A 22,262-nucleotide genomic window follows, 5' to 3' on the forward strand; every position below is an offset into this window, starting at 1 on the left:
CATCCTATGTACTAGCTGTCACATAAAGTATGCAGAGCCAGTGAATACGGTTGCAGACTTAAGCCCTGATCACAAGGTGACAGCACCAACGGGATGCCTGTAAGCAGTGGGCCTATAGAGCACTTCCACATGTCTGCCAGAAGAGCCAGATGATTTGATTGTAAATGAAGAAACACTAAGTGCCAAGGTGGAGTTAACCAGCACTCTGAAACCGCTACACTCACTACACAAGGAACTCACTACATAAAGTAACTTCTACCAACCCCCTCCTGAAATCTTCCAGGGGAACCCTCACTAACACTCTCCAGCTAGGGCAGAAGGCAGCCAGGAGCCTTGGCTCTCTATGCTCAGCTGGCACATGCACATCTCTGCATTTTAGAAGAGCTTCCTACAGCACACAATAACCCACCATAACACATGACAAACTTCCACGTCCTTTTTTCCTAATGCTGTTTATTTCAAAGATCTTGTACATGCATGCATCTATACAGTAGACACATTTGAGTCAAACAAATGGTTAGCAGAGCTGAGCATGTAAAGGGGTCAAAAGGAGAAAATAACTTCACAAAGCAAACTTCTCTGCTGAAATGCTCACTGGTTAAAAATTGCTAGAGTAATCTCTGGTGGGATATATCACTACCTGCACATAGAAGTCCTCCTACTTTACTGCCCATGCTTACCATTGGAATAACATGAGGATTTTTAACAGTAAAAGCAGTAAGGCTATCATTTCCATCTCCCCTGCAGGATGCACGATTCTCCACCAGCATTCTCCACCTGAATCAGTTTCCTTTTAGGTATCTCTAGGTTTCCCCTGAAGCACATACTGCTGACATTCCATTGCACGGGGCTATGTTCAAAATCGAGTCACACCATTAGAAGAAAGTGGAAATGCTGAAGGACACCCTTTGAATATTTAATATTAACACTGACTTTTTTTCATGCTACCTCTGAGGCCTTCCTGCAGACTGCATGCCAGATAGTTTATTCCATCCAACTTTTAAGTATCTGGGGACTGAGGCTGATTTCAGTAACTCTCCACTAATACATCATGCCTTACCTATTTCCCCCATTAGTAGAAAAAACACTGGGTGGGAGTAAGAGGGGTTAACTGGAGGTCTGCTGCCATTCACATTAATGGCACTAAAACTGCAATTATTAATGCTGTTGTTCAGCTCTTTGAAAGCATGCTGGTTCTCAACAGTAATTTTGGTTTGGTGAACAGATTATTTTTTAAAAAATTATCTTGGTACCCTCTCTTATCTGCAGTGAAACCATTGTGTCTATACATCTTTTTTTGGGTTTCCTCTTTTCATTACAGAAATTAGGGGGAGAAGCACAGTTTTTTGTGTCATGTTCTTGGCTTGGATCAAACATACAACAGTTAATAGAAACCTTGACATTTGTTGAGATGAAACAGAAAAAAAAAATCACTGATAAATGTCACACAGTAAAGAATGCAGAAATACCTGCAGAAGTTATGCTATTTTTATCTACTTTAATAATAAGAAAGCTTTCATGGAAAGCAATTTTGCTTATCACATTCAGCATAAATGTCCAAGAAAATCAGGAAATTACACACTCCACTGTAGGATCCCATGTGAAGAGCCCAAATTCCTTCTCTAACTACAGAGTAAGACTGCAACAAAAATTAACATAATAAAAAACTGGTAAAAAAAAAAAAATCACTGATTCCCTCCAATTTCTGCCTGACTACCTTGAGATCATAAGCTGCTCTCTGCTACCAAGCTGAGTCCTTTAAAAACAGGATCACTTTTACGAGGAGTTGCTCATATTTTTTTATTTGTGACTAAGTGCTTTGAAAGAACATGCCCAAGTATTGCAGTTTAGACAAGAGGTCCAGCAGAGCAAAGAACCTTAAACCAAACAGCTGTGCTAATTGTTTCGCCAGCTTTCTGAAGAGCCTCAGTTGAGCACAATATTGAAAAGCATATTCTCCTTGCACCACTGTGAAAGGACTCCCAGCACCTCTCTCAGAACAGCTGAAGCCAAAGCTATTACTGTTTTCATGCTTTCACTGTCACCACCTTAATACAAATGACAGCACGATCCTCCACTTTCCTTTGCTCTTCTCTGCCGTTTCCTCCAAAAGTTCTGTTTTACTCTCATTTTTTGATTTAGTTCCTTTTAGTTTCCAACTGTGCACCATTAAAACTCCTCCATTCTAGTATTCTCCTAGATGCTGAAAATTATATTCTTTCTTCTAGTACTTGGCTTCCTACCCTTTGATCCCTTTTTTGTCTTCCTAGTAAGCCATCTGACCTCTCATACTTTCCCCACCTTTTTCCTTCATTCACCTCCTACTTCCTCAGCTGCTTTCATCTTCATGCTCTGGGTTCCCAGTTTCTCTTCACAAGAGAAATGTACATCTTCTCCTAGAGCCTGATAATGCCTACAAGTCAAACACATCTGTAACCTTACTTTCTGATTTTAGGTATGGATTCTATTTAAATTAGAATTTCCACTTCACAGTATACTGACACAGCAATATCAGAGCTTGAATTACATGGCAAAGGATTGAAGGAATTAAAAGAAATTAAAAGCCAAGGCAAAATACTTAAGATGTTTTGCAGTGTGATTAGCTAAAACCATGTAAAGACATAGATGCAGATAGAGATATAGATGTGTATGTAGTCATAGATAGGTATTTAGATGGATATAAACAATCACACAGCATCACCATCTTCCATTACATCCTGCTCTCTGTAACTGCATGGCTTCTTTCCATTAGCAATACCAAACAAATCTGAAAACAGACCAAAGCAGAAGGTTATCCAGCTGGCAGTTTTCAGTTGGTAGGCTGGGGACTGCTAAAGCTGCACAACAGGAGGAGACTTAAGGAATCCAATGCTTGCCAATAGCCTTTGTTACACAGCCCATGCATGGGAGAGATGTGCCCAGCTCACAGGTTTAGCAGTGCAGGCTGCCCAAACCTTTTGGTCCAGTCCCACAGAGGAGCCAAAGGGCAGAAGAGAAATTTAGCTTGCTCACATTTATTTTCAAATTCCTGAGTGGGATAGAAAGAAAGCAGCTGGAAACCTTTCCTACAGCAGACTAGATTCTCAAAGCTTGTGCTCCCCTCAATCTACTGGCAACAAAAGACTTACAAAACTCTCCTGTTGTGCTTAAAGATTCCTCCAGCCACTAAAATTCCAATTTTCTCAGTTGAAACACAAGAAATCACAATAAAAACAGGCAAATTGACTGTACCCAAACCACAGCAAGCAGAGGAAAAAATCTCTAATGATTCTAGTGAAGAAAATATAGCTGCGTTCCCATCTTCCTTGCATCCATCTTACCCCTTTTAACCTCCTCTCTGGAATTGCATGAAGACAGCTGCCTGTGCGAGATCACCGGCTTAGCACATGTACTTTGCAGATGGTCTCAAGATGCTCAGTGCAGCAAGGTTTCCACACAAGGCAGCACACAAACCCTTCCTCAGGGCACTGATTGCACTTTTGGACAGCACGAAGCTTACACAAAGGCTTAGACATACATGGGAAGTGCTTTTGCTATCCATCAAGCAACAAGCCCCTTTAAGGTAACAACAGCAGCACATCTAACCTGCTGAAGCTCTGGGGAGGTACCCCAGAAAATCCCAGTTGCTGGGCTGTGTCACAGCACAACCTCAGTTAGTTTGCATGCTCCACATTCCGCACTGTCTCAGCCATGCTCTGAGCTCTGCTTTCATGTACTTTCTCACTCACATTAAATGTCTGAAGTCAAGACACTGGTCTCAAGAAGATTATTTGCTCATTTGCTCAGCATTTAAAACAGCCTATTTTCTGCTGGAGTGGAAGTTCTGTTGGCTATTTTTTGTTATTAAATTACTAGTCATAGATTACTAGTCATTCATACATTACTTCTACATTCATTACTAGTCATGAATCTGATTGGTATAAAAGCCAGTATCAACAGCAGCTTGGATGTACAGCACAATCACCCTTAAGATACATAATTGAATTGCCACACCAAAGAAATTCTTCATGTTTGCACTTAATCTGGAGAAATTATGGGAGAAACCCTGTGAGGGAGAAATACAGACAGGAGCAAGCTCCACCAAGAGCAGGAGATGGGAGAAACTGAAAGGCAGCGAAAAGCTGTGGGTGCAAGGTGGATGAACAAAACTGGCATGAAGCAGCATGTTGTCATTCTATCCACAGCTCATCCACTAAACATCTGTCTATCAGCTCCTGACAACCTTCATGACATTGACTCCTGCTTGCAGAGCCAGGTTCAGGAAGGAGACATGTTTGCACACTAGCATGGTACAGGTACTGTTGTGCCTTTACCCTGCTGTTGCTTTGTAGTCTCGTGGTGTAAAGGTGACATAAGAAAAAACTATATTTGATGATACATCAGACAACTGGGAAATAAAACAGTTGAGGCCTGACAGAGACAACAATGAATTTTTCTGCATTTGCAGTGTCAGAATAGATAGCAAAAATCAAGATCAAGCAAGGAATTTACACTAAATAATTAATTTAGACCTCTCAGGCTTGTTGAAAGATACATCCTTGGGATAAAGTTAGTAACATCTGAGCATTAAATGTATTCAGCATTCAAATCCTTACACCTATATACACATCTCACCCTGCTAAGGTCTGAGAGCAGATAATGCATGCAAGGATACATATACAAGGCTACTGTTTCCCTTAATTATGGCTACAAATGGAGAAATAATAAACATTCACGTCCTCTCCTCTCCACTTAAGGGAGATGGTGGCCTAAAAACAGCAAGCTCCTCTTTGTTGTCTTCTGTAAATTATATCTCTTGTAAATTATTTGCTCTTTCTTGGAGATAAGACAGGATGCAAAACCAGCATGCCTGCACTGCTCAGGTGCTGTGTTTTATTTTATTTTATTTCTGTCAAATATTTCCAGAGCTCTGTGACAGCAATCAGCTCACCTTACCAGCACATGGATTAAAGATGGGAAGACAAGTAGGAGCAGGCTAGAGGAGAAAGGAACACTAAGCAGTCTTCCTAATGCCAGCAGCATGCTTTCATGTCCACAGCAACTTGCTGTCTGCTTACTCCCATTAGCAGTGGCTACGATGCAGCAGCACGCTCTCTAAGAGACAATTCCTTTGCACACTCACTGCTGTTAAGCTTTTGTTCATGTCAACACTACTGTGCTATGTTAAATCAAGATCCCACATTTCTATATAGGTTAATTTAATTCATTCTTATTAAATAAGGTTCACAAACTCCTCTACATAACAATAAACTCTCACAATGAATAAAATAGAAAGATTAATAATAAAATCACATTATTTGATCAACCCCCAGTAAAACTTTTTAATTGAATATTCTCAAGGAATATGCATCCATTTGCACTTTCTCAAATTAATTAATTCTCCATAAGCAGCTGAGCTTTGTTTCTGCTCTTAGTAACCCACAGAAAAGAAACAAAACTACTCATTGAATTGCCCATATTCAATTGTACTTGCACCCTCTCAGCATTGGAATAAATGCTATTAAGTTCCCATGATAGTTTGTCCAATACTCACAGATTGTTGTTTTCTTTTTTCTCTTTCACCCAGATGTAATACTGTAGCACAAAATGCCTTAAAGGAAGAACAGAATGAGAAGTGATGTTTTTGCCATCATATTCCACCTTATTACAGCACATTTAAAATTTAAAGTTACCTGCCTGTTAAGAGACAACTCAGCTTAGACAACAGTAAGCTGAAAAATAATTGTATGCATATAGATATAAATGAATCTGTATATGCAGCCAAGAAGAGTGTTTTCAGAAGACACTTAAACAGTTTCTGAAAATCCTAAAGGAATGTGTGGAAGCCCAGCAATAGCTGCTCGTTTCCTAGGTATTATATGGAGCCAACAAAGACAAATCTAATCTTCTGGCTTTAACTGATACTCAGGTCCTGTGTCATCACCAATAACATGTAATTGAAGCAATATCATCACCAAGTTGAGAATAAAGCCCCCCTGCCCATGGTTTACAAGCGTTGGACCCTGCTGGCATAACATCCCTCCCTTCCAATAGAGAGCTCTAAGGAACCTCTGACAGGAACAACTCAGCAGAATTTAACTTTTTTTGTTCCTCCAAGGCAGCATAATCCAGCCCTTAGCAATTAAGATGCCTACTCTCTTCCCAGCACATTCAAGTACAAAACCCTGCTCTGATATCAATAGGAAAGTACTATGATTAGCACTGATAGGTTAGTAACAAATCTCTGTAGAATACAAGAAGCCTAATCACAGCTTGAAACAGTGAGATACACAAACATTCATCTGAACACGAGAACAAAGCAAACCTGCAACCAGCTCTGCACATACTTCAACTAAGTTCATGCAACCTAATAGAAAGCACGAAAGCACAGCAATAACAGCAGAGTAGCAAGCCACAGCAAGCAAAGACTTGCTTAAATACAACAGCCATAGAGAAAAAAAAAAAAAAAAAAACAAACAAACAAACAAAAAAAAAAACTACCTACCTTCAGAAGACCTCACAAATAAAGAGACATCCAGCAAGACACCTTCACCTCCCCTGCCAACCCTTAAATGAGGTCTGGGAAGGGATGGATCCTGGCTCCACCCCTTCTGGTCAATCAGTGCATTGCTTGCACCTGAGCTCCTCTGGGTTGGCCCTGCCTTCCTACCAGGTGCTCAATCACTGCTTCTAGCTGTGACTTAGCATTTCCACTACAGGTCATATAACCAGGATAGTTTGGTGTATGGCTATTTAGCAATGTTATTTAACTTCTGACATCTGTGAGGATAAAGAGCTTCTTGTATATTTACGTTGTTTGATTTCCATAAGCAGTAGGCTACTTCCCTTACACTTTCTGGCCATCAAAAATATGTCAACATAGGATTTCAAATAAAAGTGCAAGGAAAGGAGAAAAAAAATTGTATACAGAAATAAAATTACCATTTTTACTTAATTTGTAGACTGAAGTTATGTAAAGAAGTATTGCTAGTTTCTCCTGAGAAGTTATTCAGGATACATCTAAGGCATCGGTCTCCCTTAAACCTAAAGGAAGGCTATGGGAATGATAACATTCTGATGCAAAAGCTTTTGAGCTTTTCTCCCATAATAATTGCAAAAACATACAGTATTTCCCTTTCTCATATTGGTACATCATAGTTGCCTACATCACTTCTTTGTTAGATCCCTAGTTTATTTTCTATCCCTGTCAATATATTTCTACCTGTCATGTTAAAGAATTGTTGATTCCTAGAACTCTTTGAGTACTAAGAGACTCTTGGAGGTCATCTCCACTGGTCTGAGAACAAAAGTGGAAATAAAGCTGTAGATAAGTAATAGCTCTAGAAACTAAGAGAACAAAAGGGAGAAAATAAAGCATTGTGATAATTTCTGAAGCCAATCCACTGCAGCAACAACTCTAAACTGGAATACCCAAGCAGTATACCATATGCAGTGTACTTCATGTTTCTTACAAAGTCTTCTGACAAAACTTAGCTATCGTAATAAGTGCTAACTCTGACTCAAAATGAAAACTGAAATGTTTGTGTTATTACTTTGCTGATGCATTGAAGAAAGGGAAAGTACTTGTACGATAACTGTTGAGTCACGGCCTGAACCACTGATTGAACACCTGGGGAAAGGACCTGGTCAGCCCTGGGAGCACAGGTGAAGGCAATTGATGTGTGAGGCTGGAAGGGGTGGAGCCTGGCTGCACCTCTCTTAGACCTCATTTAAGGGCTGACTGCCACTCTGTTGCCTCCCTTGGGGAGTCTTTCCTGCAAGCCTAGCTCTTTGGAGGTAGGTGAGCACCTTTACTTTTCTTTTGAAATAGCTTCCTATTTGTGCTGGTCTCTTTGTTCTTATGCTCTTGTATTACTCTTCCACTTTGTTAATCTTTTTGATTGTAATGTGCTTCACATGAGAAGTGGGTAGAATCAGCTATACTTAGGCAGATCAAAGTGTATATATAGGTGAAAACTAGATTAAGAACTCCCTTAATGTATTTTAATGTATTTGGCTAATCTTGTGGAGAAATGACCCCTATTCAAATAGGGAGAGTTAAAGTTTTTATGGTGATTCAGGAATCAACAACAATTTATACAACAGAAGGAATAACTGAATAGCTCATTATGTTGCAGGAAAAGTTGTGAGAACTACAGTGAAACACAAGTTCAACAACAGTTAAAAATATTGTGCTGGGAAATATAAGCAGAGGAATCATTTATAGCTAACTGATATAATCCCTCTGCTGTTTTCAAGATTGGTGAGGTTTTTGATGTGTTTTGTCCAGTTTTGGGCATCATACTTCAGGGAAGATCAACTTGAAGACTTTAGATGGGAATTACTGAAATGCTGTGAAATGCAACACACCAGGAAGGTCCAAGGTAAAGCCAAGAAGTCAATCAGCAGATGGGTGAAGAGAGGCAACAGTCAAGTAAGGCAAGGTTTGGGTGGAGCAGATCAACATCCCATTGCTGAGAAGGGGCTCCAGGTTAAGCTAAGAAAGGTGATCTTGGCCTCTGGGAAGGTCAGGGTGGTTCAGGCCACCAGGCTGTGGCAGGTAGAATGTCCTATGGAAATGATGGACTTCTTCAAACGAAGGTTATTCTAACTTCTATTAGGAAAGGCAAAGGCACCACAGATCCAGCCTCAGAATGAAAGGAGAGGCCTCAGCTTGCCTTCTTTATTTTGACTTCTTAAGATTGATTCCATAGGTCTTAATTATTTTACATCTCTTGTGGCCTATGGTGATTCCTCCAGTAAACCAGACACCAAGAAGAGGTGCTTTGGCCAGAATGGAAAATATCACACCACAGATCATAAAGGTCCAGCATCAAAGAGCAGGAAATATGTTCCCAACTTCTGGGTCATATATATGAGGGATTATCAATTTACATCCATAGGCTTTCAATTATATTTATTATTCTGTCATTATTTTTCCAATAACTACTTTTTCAGTTTAGATAATCTTCCTTCACCTTTATGTCCATGCTCTATGCAGTTAATATAAATATAGTGGGTATATGAATACTATTGGATTACCTGTTTCTATATAGTTGAAAGTAGATTATTTCTTCAGCTGTGCTTCCTTTGGGCCTGAAGAATGATAGTTTTCATACTCTGATTGCTCACCGAAGCCAGACCACTGTAGCCAAAGAAATATTATGCATAAATGTCTAACAGGTTTAAAATTATACTTAGGTCACACGCCTATGAAATTAACATCCTTCCAGATGTTCAGAAGGCATCGTTTCCTGCAGGCACACCATTAATTTTACCTATGCTTTTTATAACTTTTATCATCACTATTTGCTTCCATCTTTCTACATTTTCCTCACAAAACATTTTTGCTATAGTCTTTCTTAACCGTACTCACCTGTATGCTTCAGGAATCCAGTTAACCTAATATCACCAATGCTTCCTATACATCCAGCTCCTTATCAGCACAGTGCACTTGAAAACAAAACAATGCCAAAGTGAAGTCCAGCTCAAATGTATTTGGGCCTAATTTGGGATTACATAAAATGTTTATTTCCCAGAAGACTTATTTGCAAGTATAATTAATATTGGACATTTTTTAATGAATGAATGAATTGGCTCGAGTTTTTAGCCCTGGTGTGTATTCAAATCGGAGTGGTGAACTTGTTTATACTTTTACATTGACTTGGATGAAGATGTTGCGTTGTGATTTTTGAACTAATGTTAGTATTGAAATAGGAGACATAGTAATCAGGAGTTTTGATAGTATCATTGACTAACCCAGCCATTGTTTCTTGTCAGAGTGACCAAAGGAGCCGCCAATCTATGTGTAGCAGGCTACTCATCTTTTTCATCTCCAGACAGGTCACAACAGATTAAACACTGGGAAAGGCAGGTGAAGAATCACTGACAGAAGTTGTAGCCTCACCTAATGACTTGCTAAAGAAGTTTCTGCAGTGCTCTGCCTTAGCTATGAGGAGAAACCTAGAAGAGTTCCTTTGCTTCCAGCATCACTCAGCACATGATGAGAAATATCCTGGCTCTGTCTTACTAGCTTTATTCAGGCTGATTTTGTATAGTTAATTAAAGGACTACAGCAAACTTGTGTCATGGGAAACAGGTCGGTGTCTTTTCACCACTACCTCATATTCAGACAATCAAAGAAAACCAAGAACAAGAGAAATACAGTACCATATGTTTTCTGTTCATGTTTTCCTGACTAAGGAAACCAAATGGCAGGTAGTGGTTTTGGACATAATGGCCACTGATAGTCTGTATGGGAAGAAGATGGCAGACTTTACTCAGCTATGTCAAAGTAGCGTGTAAGTAATGTGACAGTATTTGCTGCACTAGTAACATTTCACTGTGGGATCAGGAAGGGACCTGGATATTCCTCCCAGCATTAAATGCTTTGCTACCTGGATTCTCTTAGCCACACCACAGAGAAAAGAAAGCGGGTTTGTGATTTTTCTATTAATGATGGGAGAGAACTGAGTTGCTGTGATTATTTAGGTGTGCACTGTGGTTAATTCACATCTCAGGAATGTCCTCTGATTACTATTTTCATGCACATTCTTTCACTAATAAAACATTCGAGTATGCCTGTACATCCACGTTTCCAGGGGGAGTCTGTGAAATGCCGCCATTCCCTGCTCTGGAGGCGCCATCTGGCGGCCGGCACGAGCCGTGCAACCGAGCTCGTGCCCGGCGCGACACGCGCTCTGCCTGGGCTGCTGCTCGTTCCCAAGGTATTGCAACAACCAAAACGAGACAAGCGCTTCTGAGGAATGCACAGCCTACGGCTCTTTCGTATAACGGCTTTCAAGCAGTACGATGAAATGAAAACGTACCCGATTAGCACTGATGGAAGACCCACTTGGCTGGTTGTTCTAAAACGTGCTTTGAAATCGTACAGTTGCAGTCTCAGTAACATCCTGCTTGAACTTCTTATTGCGTTTATATCAAACTAGACAATTCCCTACTAGGCTCTTGCTTTCTCTCACAGCGCTTTTATTGTGATCGAGGCCCTTCTTGCAACGCTGAGCAACGAAATGCTCAGTTCCAGCAGTGTGCTCTCAGCAGCGCATTCGCTGCCGTCGTTCCCCTGCGGTTGTTCGTAACGCCCTTCATTGCTCGTGTTCAATGAGAAACCACCCCAAGAAAAAAACACCAACGTTTCTTGCTAAATGTCTTTTGGAGCCCTTCTAATCTTTCCTCAGATTTCTAAGGAGGCTCTGCACCAGCTAAAAACACAGGACGGCCCGCAGGCGGTTCCTTTGGTTTGCTACCAGCCCGCTTACCTCGGTGCCCCGAAGTCTCGCAGGACGCGGATTGCAGGCAGATTTACGACCCGCCCCTTACAAAGCTGTTCCCTCGGGGCGAGCCACACACCCGCAAGCCCTTTTCTCGGCGTTTTCGGGGGCTCGGTGTTTTGTGGGTGCAGAGCCTCCGCAGCCCCGAGCTCCTTAGAGGAGCAGACATCGCGCTACGACCGGACCGGGCGCGAGCCGAGACACGCGCCGCACCACGCGGCTCCAGAGCAGGGCGGAACCCCCGAGTCCTGATCTCTCCTGCGATTGGCTCCCATCCTCCACCAATCGCCTCCTTCCCGCGCGGCGAAAAGCGCCGGGAGGGGCGGGGTTAGGGGCAGCCCCGCCTCCTTCCCAACGGCCGGCAGCCGGGCGGGCGGCGGATGGGCGCGTGGGTGCGTACGGCTCCTCCCCCGCGGCGGCGGCGCGGCTTGGGGGCAGCCATGGCCATGGGAAGGGCGGGCGCGGTGCGGCCATGCAAGGTGCGTGCGGGGCGGCGGGCAGGGCGGGCTGCGGCGCGGCTTTGGGGGCCGGCTGAGCCTCTGGGCTCGGCCGGGACGGTGGAGGCTCGTTGGGAGCGGAGTTAGGCTGCGGTCCCTCAGCCTCACCTCCGCTGGCCGCGTCTCGATGAGGAGCTTTCCATCCCCCCTGAAAGCAGCGGGTGAAAACGGTGCATAACTCGAAAGCGAGCGGGTGTTTGTGTGTTCCTGTCACCAGCAGGCGCTGTCTTCTGGAAGGCTGACGGGAGCAGCAAAGCAAAGCAATGGAAGGAAACAGTAAGGCTCGAATCGCGGCTGCTGAACAAGTAGCTTTGGAATTATTTTTTGAAGTAGTACGAACAGTGAATTTGACCTTTTTTTAGGCTTGGCTTAAGAAAAGGATGTCGTTCTGATGTGGAGGATGCATACTGTCACTACTCCACTGATTCAGACGATCAGGTAATTTCCCTGGCTTCTTAGTGCAGTCGCATCTGTTATCTAGAGAGAATGGAGACTGGAATAGAATCACAGAGTTGGAATTCTCAGACGTCCCCACTGAGGGCCATTCTGTCCAACTGCCCTGCAGTGAACAGGGACACCACAGCTACGTCAGGTTGCCCAGGGCCTGATCCGGCCTCGCCTTGGAAGTCTCCAGGGACGGGGCATCAAACACAACACCAGGCAACCTGCTCCAGTGCCTCACCATCCTCACTATCAAAGACTTTTTCCTTATATCCAACCTAAATCTACCTTGCAACAATTGAAGAAAAAAATGCCAAATTAGATACTGCTGAATGTGGTCTAGAAGAAGCTCATTCAAAGCCACTGAGAGTATTTATACAGAGCACTGTGGATACTTGCAAATTGTCTCAGCAGTAAGTTTGCCTCTGACAGCTTGTTAAGGCATAGAACGTGTTGTGTGAACACACCTCTGCTGTTTGTACTGCCAGAAGTGTAACCATGTTAGTTATGCTTTGTGACATGAAGAATAAGTTGTACGAAAGCAATGCTGCAGCAGAGCTTTATGTGTAGCACTGAATCGATTATTTCCAAACTTAGAAATGTACTGTAGGTAATAGTTTAACTGCAAATGGAAACAACTCAAACAAACGCACGTGCAATTACCAGCAAATAAAATCAAACAAATGCGCACACATGTAACAACACAATTTAAGCTTTTTGCAAATTTTCATGTGATTGCAAAGTGATACATTAGAAACTAAACGTTTTTACCTATGATCAATGTTTTATTATTATTTTTAAGATAACAGAGTGGGGAACAGCTCCCTCTGAAAGGGCTCTGTTTTACTGAAAGCAAGCAGTGATGCTCATTTTCTGACTGAGGTATTCTGTATGCAGGTTAATACTATTCATAATGGACTTGACCGCTGTGCAGCTTTACTGAAGAATATCCTAGAAAATGAAGCTACAGGTTGTAACTATTGAGAATTTAAGTTACGTTTTTAGTTTTTGTAGGGCTGTTGTGATTTGTTTTGTTGACCAGCTTTTGTATTGAATGTAGGAAAGGAGACTATCCATAAACAACCAGGGAAATCATCTGTTAAAATTACTTCCAAACCTTTCCTAACCAAAGCAAATACTCTGAAGAAGAAAGGATTGAAGAAAAGCATTACTGCTCCCCACATCCGAAAAGAAATTGGTAAGCAGATTTCCTCAGGCTTCCTTTTTTCTCGAGTAATACTGAGAGGCTCCACGCTTCTTTATTGTGTAGATGCAGGAGACAGAACAAAACGCTCAGCTGAAGTTCTCTTTCTTTAGTGCCAATATTACCTAAGAAAAATCTTTCATCTACCACGCCATCTACTGAGAAAGAGCTTCCCAGTGCAGTACAGCACCAGCTGATTCGACCAACTCATGTGCCTTGCAGCCAGCAGTCTCCTGTCATACGTGAGAAATTGTGTGAGCATGTGCCGACCCAGATGGCTCTGATAACTGGCCAGCCATCACAGAGCAATAATGAAATTCCTCCTGTGACTTCGTTTCCTTCCTCAGATCATGGTTAGTGGGACTATCAATGTAGGGCTTGCTGTTGTACTCCAAGTTTTGCCCCAGGTTGCCCTAATCTGTGACAGCATTGTTTTCTTTTAGGATATCAAAATGTTACAGATTTTAATTACCAGTTATCTGTCTCCACAGCAGACCTGTCCCTGCAGCATGCAGCTCATCCCTTATCTACTCAGGCCGTAAGTAAAAGTTTGATTTAGATTATTAATAAGCATTTGAAAATAGCACTATTTATTTATGTATACACTGATTTGTAAGGATTTCATTGAGTTTATGTAATTTCTTCATTATGAAAAATCTCAGTCTTTTTCAACCTGTACTGATGGAAGATGATGAAAAAATACTGCAGTTCAAAATGTTATGTACATGGATACCAAAGAGAAAGATGGGAGGTGTTTCAAATGGCTGTTTCTGTGTGGGGAATTCTGTAATGGACAGGGAGCATGAAAGGTGTAGGAAATTGCTCATTACTGTTCAGAATTATATTATCAGTAATGCACATAAGAATCTCTAACCAACTCCTCATTAAAGAAATTGTATCTCATATGCAGCTTTTCCCCTACTAATGATCTAATTAATTATGTCTTCAGATACTGAGTAGTATCTTAGAGCCACATTTTAAAATCTGTGTGTATTTCAGGGCATAAAATAAAAGTAATGGAGAGTACCAGCAACCACCTTGGGAAATGTGGTAATGGCCTTGCAGTTTGGAACTGGAAGGCTGTAGAGTTATCTTCCACCTGTAGGCAGTCTATGTAATTAGTGCTATCCTTGACTTTTTAGAAATACATCAGTTTAAAATATTGAGACAGAACTGTTTTCTTTTTATTTTTTCCCTGTTCTGATTTGGTTTCAAGGGATGAATGGTTAGAGGAAAAAAAAAAAAAAAAAGCAACAGCTGCTGAGTTTTTTTTCTTACACAACAGAGATTAAACTGCTTTAATGTTATCAGTGATGTTTAAGATCGAATGTAAATCATGTTAATTCTCTGTTTAAAATGAATCTTCTTTATGCAGGGTGTTCCTATAGACAGTCGCAATGAACGTGTGCCACAGATGGGAGAAACTGTGGTTTTCCCCATGGTTTCTGCTGCTCCCACTCCTGCACAAATACAAGCTGCCAGTTCCCTTCCTGGTGTGATGCGTTATGTAGCATCAGGTGCATCAAGTAATTCTGCAGTGCCTACATTCACCCCGTTGTCTTCTGGCAGAGAGATGATCCCAAGGCAGGAGCAACGGAGTAAAGAAGCAGACTTGATAAGGTGCATAAAAGCTCACCTGGCCCTGTTACAAACGCGTGAAATGGCAAATGGCAGGACTGAACAGAAGCTCTGTCATTGTCTGACAGCATGTAACGTCTCAAGTAATGATGGGGATGCTTCTGAAGAACACAGTGAGGATGTGGTCAGCGAAGGTGAATTGAATGTGCTTGATGTGGCCTCAGCAAGAGATGCAAACAGCCAGCAAAGCTGTGTGAAGAAAGGTCTAAAACCTAGACAAGAAAGTGCAGATAAAGCAGCCCATAAAGTAAAGATGGTAAAATATCTTTTGGGAGAACTCCGAGCACTGATAACAGACCAAGGTAAAAACATTTTCACTGTGCACTGTAGTAATTATATAAAATAATGGAAGAGTTGCACTAAGTGAGCATGCGCTTCAGTTTCTGGCACGTATGTTGTCTTGGAGTGGTGTTCCACAACTTCAGTCACTTCCTGCTTCACCGTGGGGAAGTATGAGGTTACATTTTGGGTTATTGTAACGTTATAACAGCAGGGATAGAAATGGTTCTCATTTTGTATACATTGTTTTCCCGCCAAAGGGAGCAGTGTGGACAGATGATACAACAGCAATCCTACAAGGGTTGGTCTGAGAAGTGTTGGGTGGTGTTGTATCAAGATGCTGAAGCATAGCTTTCATAGTCAAGTGTTAAAGTTTCAAATAAATAAAGATAGTTGGTCAGTTTTAAATTCTTTTTTTGAAGTTTGATTTAGAAGAAAATGAGATACTATGGCATCACTTTGACTGTTCTATTACAGGTATTTCTTTTTCCCCCACCTTTTGCAGATGATTCAGAAACATTAAGGTTGATGAATGAAATAGAAGACTGCATATCATTGCTGCCAGCTGTAGTGGGAAGTACAAACATACAGACTGAGATAGCTCTAGCTTTACAGCCTCTCAGAAGTGAAAACGCCCAGCTGCGTAGGTTAGTAACTGTATTTACTGCAAAAAGTGCCTAAAAGATCTTTGGTCTGTTCTAAATTGCATGTTCTAGCATTGCTGTGGTGTGATTGTTGTGGCCCTTTCTATTTTGTCTGTGCAGTATTAATATGTTACCAAATTGGTAATGCTGTGTTATGTTAATTAATGCATAGATGCTGAAAGAAAATATTTTAGTACATCAGTTACATCAAGATTGAGGCTTTGTCTAGGTGGTGTTAGCATATCATTCTGTCTGAAAGCTACAGTATTAACAGTATTTGGTATTGAAGAAAAATTGAAATTCAACAAAAAAGAACTAAATAAAGCTTCTTCATATTTGTAAAATGTTCTGTGATATTATATTCTTCCTAATTTAAAGTGCATTGGTTTTGAATTTATTTTGAACTTTCTGAATATGCTGTTTTTCACAACTCACGTTTAGGAAACTAAGAATCTTAAATCAGCAACTCAGGGAACAAGAGAGGAATGAGAAGACGTCTGGACCGAGCTGCAACTATGAATGTAAAGTACTAGTAGAGAATGATGGTTGTTGGGGCATTTTTGTTAAGACTTTGTTTAAATTAATACAGACATATCTATATATGATTAATAACAACAGTATGTATTCTGGCCCTTAGTGGCAGCTGAGCTAAGTGCTGAGGATCTAATTGTATGGCTGTGTTTGCATGGTTTGTTTTACCTGTGCAACATGGATGCCGAAACTCAGGGGTTCAGCTCCAGAGCAGATTATTTTTCTTTGTGTCTGTCCTACAATGAGGATGACAGATAACTAGGAAAATTGAGAAGGAAGTTTATGTTTTATCTCTCTTCCTCAAAAGACTCCTTATCTTATCTGTAAGCTGTAGTCAGGTTACCAAGACTCCTTAAGAAACGTAATTCAGTGTAGAAATCCAAACTGTAGCACACAGCATGCTTAAAGTTGTATGTTTACTTCTGTTAGTGGCTTCTTTGCAGTCCTTGAATGTGATGCTCCACACTCAACTGAAAGAATCACTGAAAGGCCTTGAGTCACTGCAGGCTAAAAACGAAGAGCTACTGAAAATAGTAGAAAGTCAAAAGGAAGAAAATAAGCATCTTGCAAAAGATATTCAGGAGAAAGAAAAGGAATTGCTTGAAAACAAACAGCAACATGATATTCATTCCACCAAGGTCAAGATTGGTACGTGTTTTAGATTTGCTTACTCTTAGCATTTTTAAACTTGAGTAATTAGCTAAATTTTTCTTGGCATTTTAGAAGTGGAGGAGGCATTAGCAAGTGTGAAGAGCCTTCAGTTTAAGCTGGAAGCTTCTGAGAAGGAAAATAAGATTTTGGGCATAACGTTACGTCAGCGTGATGCAGAAGTTAACAGACTGCGTGAGTTAACCAGGTACTGAGGGTGAAGTGTTTTTTTTTGCTTCTTGGCATTTCAATTTTCCACACTTCAAATGATTGTTATCTTTAGTCCTACACCAGTATTTTCATGGTAGGAGGTCAGGTAGGCTGAAACCTCTCTTTATACGTACTTTTGCTTCTGTAGTGCTATAATTCTATTAAAACAGATCTGTCATGCTCATGACATTAGTTCCATTTTAAAGTAAAATGCTACCTGAAGTAACTTGGGTGAAGTCTTAACACCTGTAGCAGACTGCCTGTAAGGAGCTGCGTGGGGAAAGCATGGATCTGAGTACTAACTGGTATTTCCCAAGCAGCTTTAGAATTAGGAAACTAACTTTTGACATAAATGAAGGAGAGATTGTTCTTTTCCCTGACGCTGGTTCAGAAAAGTCTTTAATTAGAAGAACTTGCGAAAAGATCTGTCTTCAAAGCAAAACTCTTTCTGTGAGATGGAGCAGTCACTTACTTAATTGTGCGTGCCCTTGGATTAGATTATGCCCAGATTATAATTATGAGTGAGGATGGGAAAATTTCTATCACCGAAAAAAGGCTGTTGTTACTCAGACTCTTTTATTAGAGCTATTGCTGTGTACTTTATTTCATCTGGTGACAAGCTTGGCGGTTCACAGAGCTTTCCACGCACCAAGTAGTGCATACATAAAATTGTCTTGGACATAACACACAGAGGAGGCTGAACTGTTTTCTGTCTTGGCAAGAGTTGATGCTGATTGGAATGACAGGATGTTTTTATTCATCATTTCAGATTCTCTAGTAGAAGTTCAGATACATTATGCCTTTCTGTGGTTGTTAAATACTGACCACCAGATGGTAGTATAACAATGTCTTATTACTTCATATATATATGCTATATAATGTGCACCCACACACACACGCAGATACAAAAAGCATTACGTGTTTATTTTCTTATACAGAAAATGAGAATAATTGATTCCTTTATTGTATTTTTTCTTAAGAAACAGTGGGAGAAATAATTTGGAAACACAAGATGCACAAGGCACGTCTTTCTGAGCTGAAGAATGAATTGGAAGAAACTTGGATCAGTTCACATCTCTATTATTATTTTATGATACTCTGTATAGAAAGAGAATTGCAACTTTACTGTAGTCAGATAAATCTAATGTTTTGATTTATTTTTTTTTGTATACAAGTTCTTGAAAAATTTGCCAAAACTATAGTTGATCTGATATTTTCCCTTAACAGAACCTTGCAGGGCAGTATGGCCAAGCTTCTGTCAGACCTCACAGCAGACAACAGTAGACCCACATCTGAAAAAGGTCTCTCGAAGTCTCTCTTGGATGACCATGAGAAACAGATGCAGCCCGATCCATGTCCTGGGAATACTTCAGTAATGACTTACCTTAAGAAGTTAGAAATGGATCATGTTTTGATAGATGCTGAGCTTCAGTTCTCAAATAAAGATGGAGAGTTACAAATGCTAAATCAAGCCTATGAAAAGTTTGCTGATGAGGGAACTAAAATAAACCATATATTCTCAGAAGAACGAGCATCAGCATCCAGAATGTTACCAACCTTACTGAAGCAAGATGCAGAAACAGCTAGTGATTCTGGGACTTTAATAGATGAACAAAACAAGTTGGATAAGACTGTTTATATTCCACTGACTAGCAGTGCCTCTAAAAAACAGCATGTCTGTGAGAGAACTAATGCACTACCTCTTATGAAGGGAGCTTGTAAGATGTTGGACTACAACTGTGAGCTTTCAAACTCCGTGCAACAGAATAGAAGTGAAGTGTCAGAGGATCCAACTATTCTGGATACATTTAGTGCTGGGTACAGCATGAAAAAGGCTATGGAAAACACACTTGAAATTACAGGGGATAAAGTGAAGTTGGGAGACAAAGTCCAAATGAGACCAAAAGGCACTTTGAGTGGAGCTGCAAAAGACTTCCCAGACAAACCAGGGCAACTTCAGCCTCATGTTCCAAAGCTATTTCAGAAAGAGATCTCTCAGAAAAAAGGCAGTGAAGTAGGTGATGTCAGTTATATTTCATTTGATGATGTATCAGGGAAATCTGAGTGGAGTGTATCTTCTTTCTCAACATTTACTTCTCGAGATGAAGAGGACTTTAAGAATGGCTTAGCAGCATTGGATGCCAATATAGCTAGATTACAAAGAACTCTACAAAATAGCATTATGAAACAGCAAGTGTAAGGAAACAAATTAGAATGTGCTTGCTCAGATAATTAAATTTTTTTCTGAGGTGTATTAGAATGGTACTGATAGTATTTGTATTTTTTTGTGTAAATGGAGCTCCTATTTGTTTTAATTATGAATGAGATTTGTTCCTCAAGTCATGGTGCTGCTTCCTTTGATGTGTGCAACTTCAAATATTTACAAATTCCTTTTTAAAAATTGATGACTTCACTTTATACTCTTTAACTGCAAAATTAATTTCTAGCACAGCATTTGATAACTCTTGATGAAACTGTTGTGCTTTTGGCAATGTTTTTTCTATTAAATGATAAACTACACTTTATGGGTTTTTGTGTTTTTTAAAAGTAGTAAGAACACTGAGAGATGCACTTGAAGTCAATTGCAGATGTGGTAAATCTAAGACAACTTTGATTCAATTATAACATGTATAAAATTAATTTTGTAGTTTTTTTACCTTGATTTTGACCTTGTATTTTCAGAAATTAACTCCTTTCTCTAGTTTACTATGAAGGTGAGCAAACAGTAGCATCAGCATCAAAGAAGTGGATGGGCAGAACTTTTTTTAGCTGCATTGCTTCTTGAGCCAGACTGGGTTTGGATTCAGTATAATCCAATAATTAAGAAGTGGGAATTTAGACTGTCTTCAAATGATAAAGTCTTCTGTCTTGATTAGGTAGGCTCTTAGAGGGTTGTTGGTTGGTTTTTTCTTTAAAGAGGTACTTGGGAGCAGAAGGCTGATTTATTAAATTTCCTTCCCTAAAGGGATGGTAACATACATGGGTAAGAAGCTCTGCAGGTAAATGCTAGGGAAGAGCAGGTAACAGAGGAGCTGTACAGGAACATGAGGAGTTGAAAATAATAGGTCAGGATCATGCTGTTCAAAGAATAAAGAAATGCAGCCACCACAACATGGGATTTGTAGTATGTAGTAGATCCTGTAAAATACATGCAGTAGTCCTTTTCCACTTGTCATTAGAAGACTCAGTTTTCAGTTTTGAGAATTGTACTTGAAAGAAAAATAAATGGAGTGTCTGTATGAGGGCAGGAAAGGAACTATCAGCGTTCTGTTCTGCTCTACAGTTCTGTTTTATGTTGTATTTTCCTTAAGGGGAACTTAATATTGGAATGTAAACACAAAACACCCTGATGCTGAGAAACAGAAGCATTAACAGGTTTTGGTTGACAGAAGATAGAAATTGGACGTTATTTGAAACTGGCACACATGTATGGTTAGCAAAGTGCTGGAATAGACCGTCTGAGTAACTCATGGAAATTCCATAGTGGTTGAGGTGCCGAACATCTGTCAGGTGTGAACGCAGAGTTTGGAGTGGGTCATGCAGTTCAGCTCCTGCAGGAATGGGATTCCAGTCTGTTCTTCTTGGTAGGATTTTCCAGGTCTCAGTGTCAAGAATATGGATCAGGGAGGGTTTCAAGTTGTGGAGAGGTTGTGTCATTGCTATAGTTCTGTGCCTCTTGCATACTTAGCAGCACTCAAGTGTTGTATTTCATGACTGATGGTTTTTCAGGGAAAGCATCTTTGGAAATGTAATAGCAGCAAAAAGACCTTAAAATTAATTAAGAAATTTAGACTTCTTTTTCTGCAGCATTGGGTTGTTTATGTTTTCCTAGAAAACATTACTGTGCTTTGTGGTACTGGCAGATTGGGAGACAGGTATCAAGTCCAGCACTTCTAAGTTTTTATCCATAGTTGAATGAACAGACTTTAAATTAGTTCTCTGTCCGTACATTGTGCTGTGTTGCAGTCCTGAGATTATTTTAGTTACTGTTAAGTGAGCAATAAAAAGGTATGAAGACAATACGTACTAGGGAAAATGCCAACTGGCACTCCAGCTTTGAAAAAGAAAAGTTAGACTAAATAGTGACTTCAGTGATTTAGAATGCTTTTAAGGCTTGGCCTGGACTTCTTGGTACTCTCCCCACCTCTTGAGCTCAGATTCAAAATAAGGCTGATGGTGTGGAAGTGAACACATTTCAACTAAATATTTACAAGCAGCTTCACAGAAGAAGCAAAGCAAGATTTAAACAGTGATTATAGCATGTATTAAAGAGAAGCTGCAATAAATTCTTGTTTTTAAAAAGACAAAGGCTGTCAGAAGAAAGGTGACAGAAGGTGGCAAACTGTTCATTACCACACGGTCAGTTCTCTTGCAGTTAGGACTGTTACTCTGAAGCAGGATAGTTGCAATCTGTGTAGAATACCTGGTGTCAAGATGACTGAGCGTGTTGTCCTTACTTTGAGATAGAAGTGAATAAAAATCTTCTCAACGGGAGAAGATGTAATATTATCTTATTTGTGTCCCTCACATCCTTACAAAGTGCATTCTGTCAAAGCAAAGTGTAAATGTACTTTAAGGTAACAAGATGTGAGCAGATCTGTAGTGTGCTCAAGGAGGAGAGACTAAAAAGAAATACAAGGGAAGCTTATTTTTTAATACAGTTCTTTGATTTGTATTCAGATGTGTCAATCAGAACAATAAGAACTTTAAATAAAATTTCATATGTGTGGACATTTATTAGTTGGCAGCATTGTGGAAGCAAAGCAAGCGATGTCAGCTATGTGAGTCCTTAAAAGGCGAGAAAGTTCAAGAGAAAATAGTGATAACATCTCCTACAAACTCATTCTTTTAATGATTTGTATATAATAATACTTAATCCAAATTAAATAAATTCAAGAAT

The 22,262-nt window shown here is 40.2% G+C and overlaps 1 protein-coding gene across 1 annotated transcript; it reads left to right on the top strand.

Moving 5' to 3' along the window:
* Positions 1-11,710: 11,710 nt before the first annotated feature.
* CCDC14 (coiled-coil domain containing 14) lies at positions 11,711-19,562 on the top strand (the record flags this gene model as incomplete). Its single annotated transcript, XM_079539171.1, has 13 exons — positions 11,711-11,749; positions 11,988-12,043; positions 12,130-12,205; positions 13,106-13,181; positions 13,251-13,406; positions 13,526-13,765; positions 13,904-13,950; positions 14,788-15,352; positions 15,835-15,976; positions 16,415-16,494; positions 16,934-17,152; positions 17,228-17,360; positions 18,590-19,562. The coding sequence occupies 13 exons, from the start codon at positions 11,711-11,713 to the stop codon at positions 19,560-19,562; spliced, it is 2,802 nt and encodes a 933-aa protein (XP_079395297.1).
* Between the last annotated feature and the right edge of the window lie 2,700 nt (positions 19,563-22,262).

Source organism: Tetrao urogallus, assembly GCF_951394365.1.
Source record: "Tetrao urogallus genome assembly, chromosome: 8".
Classification (NCBI taxonomy): Eukaryota; Metazoa; Chordata; class Aves; order Galliformes; family Phasianidae; genus Tetrao; species Tetrao urogallus.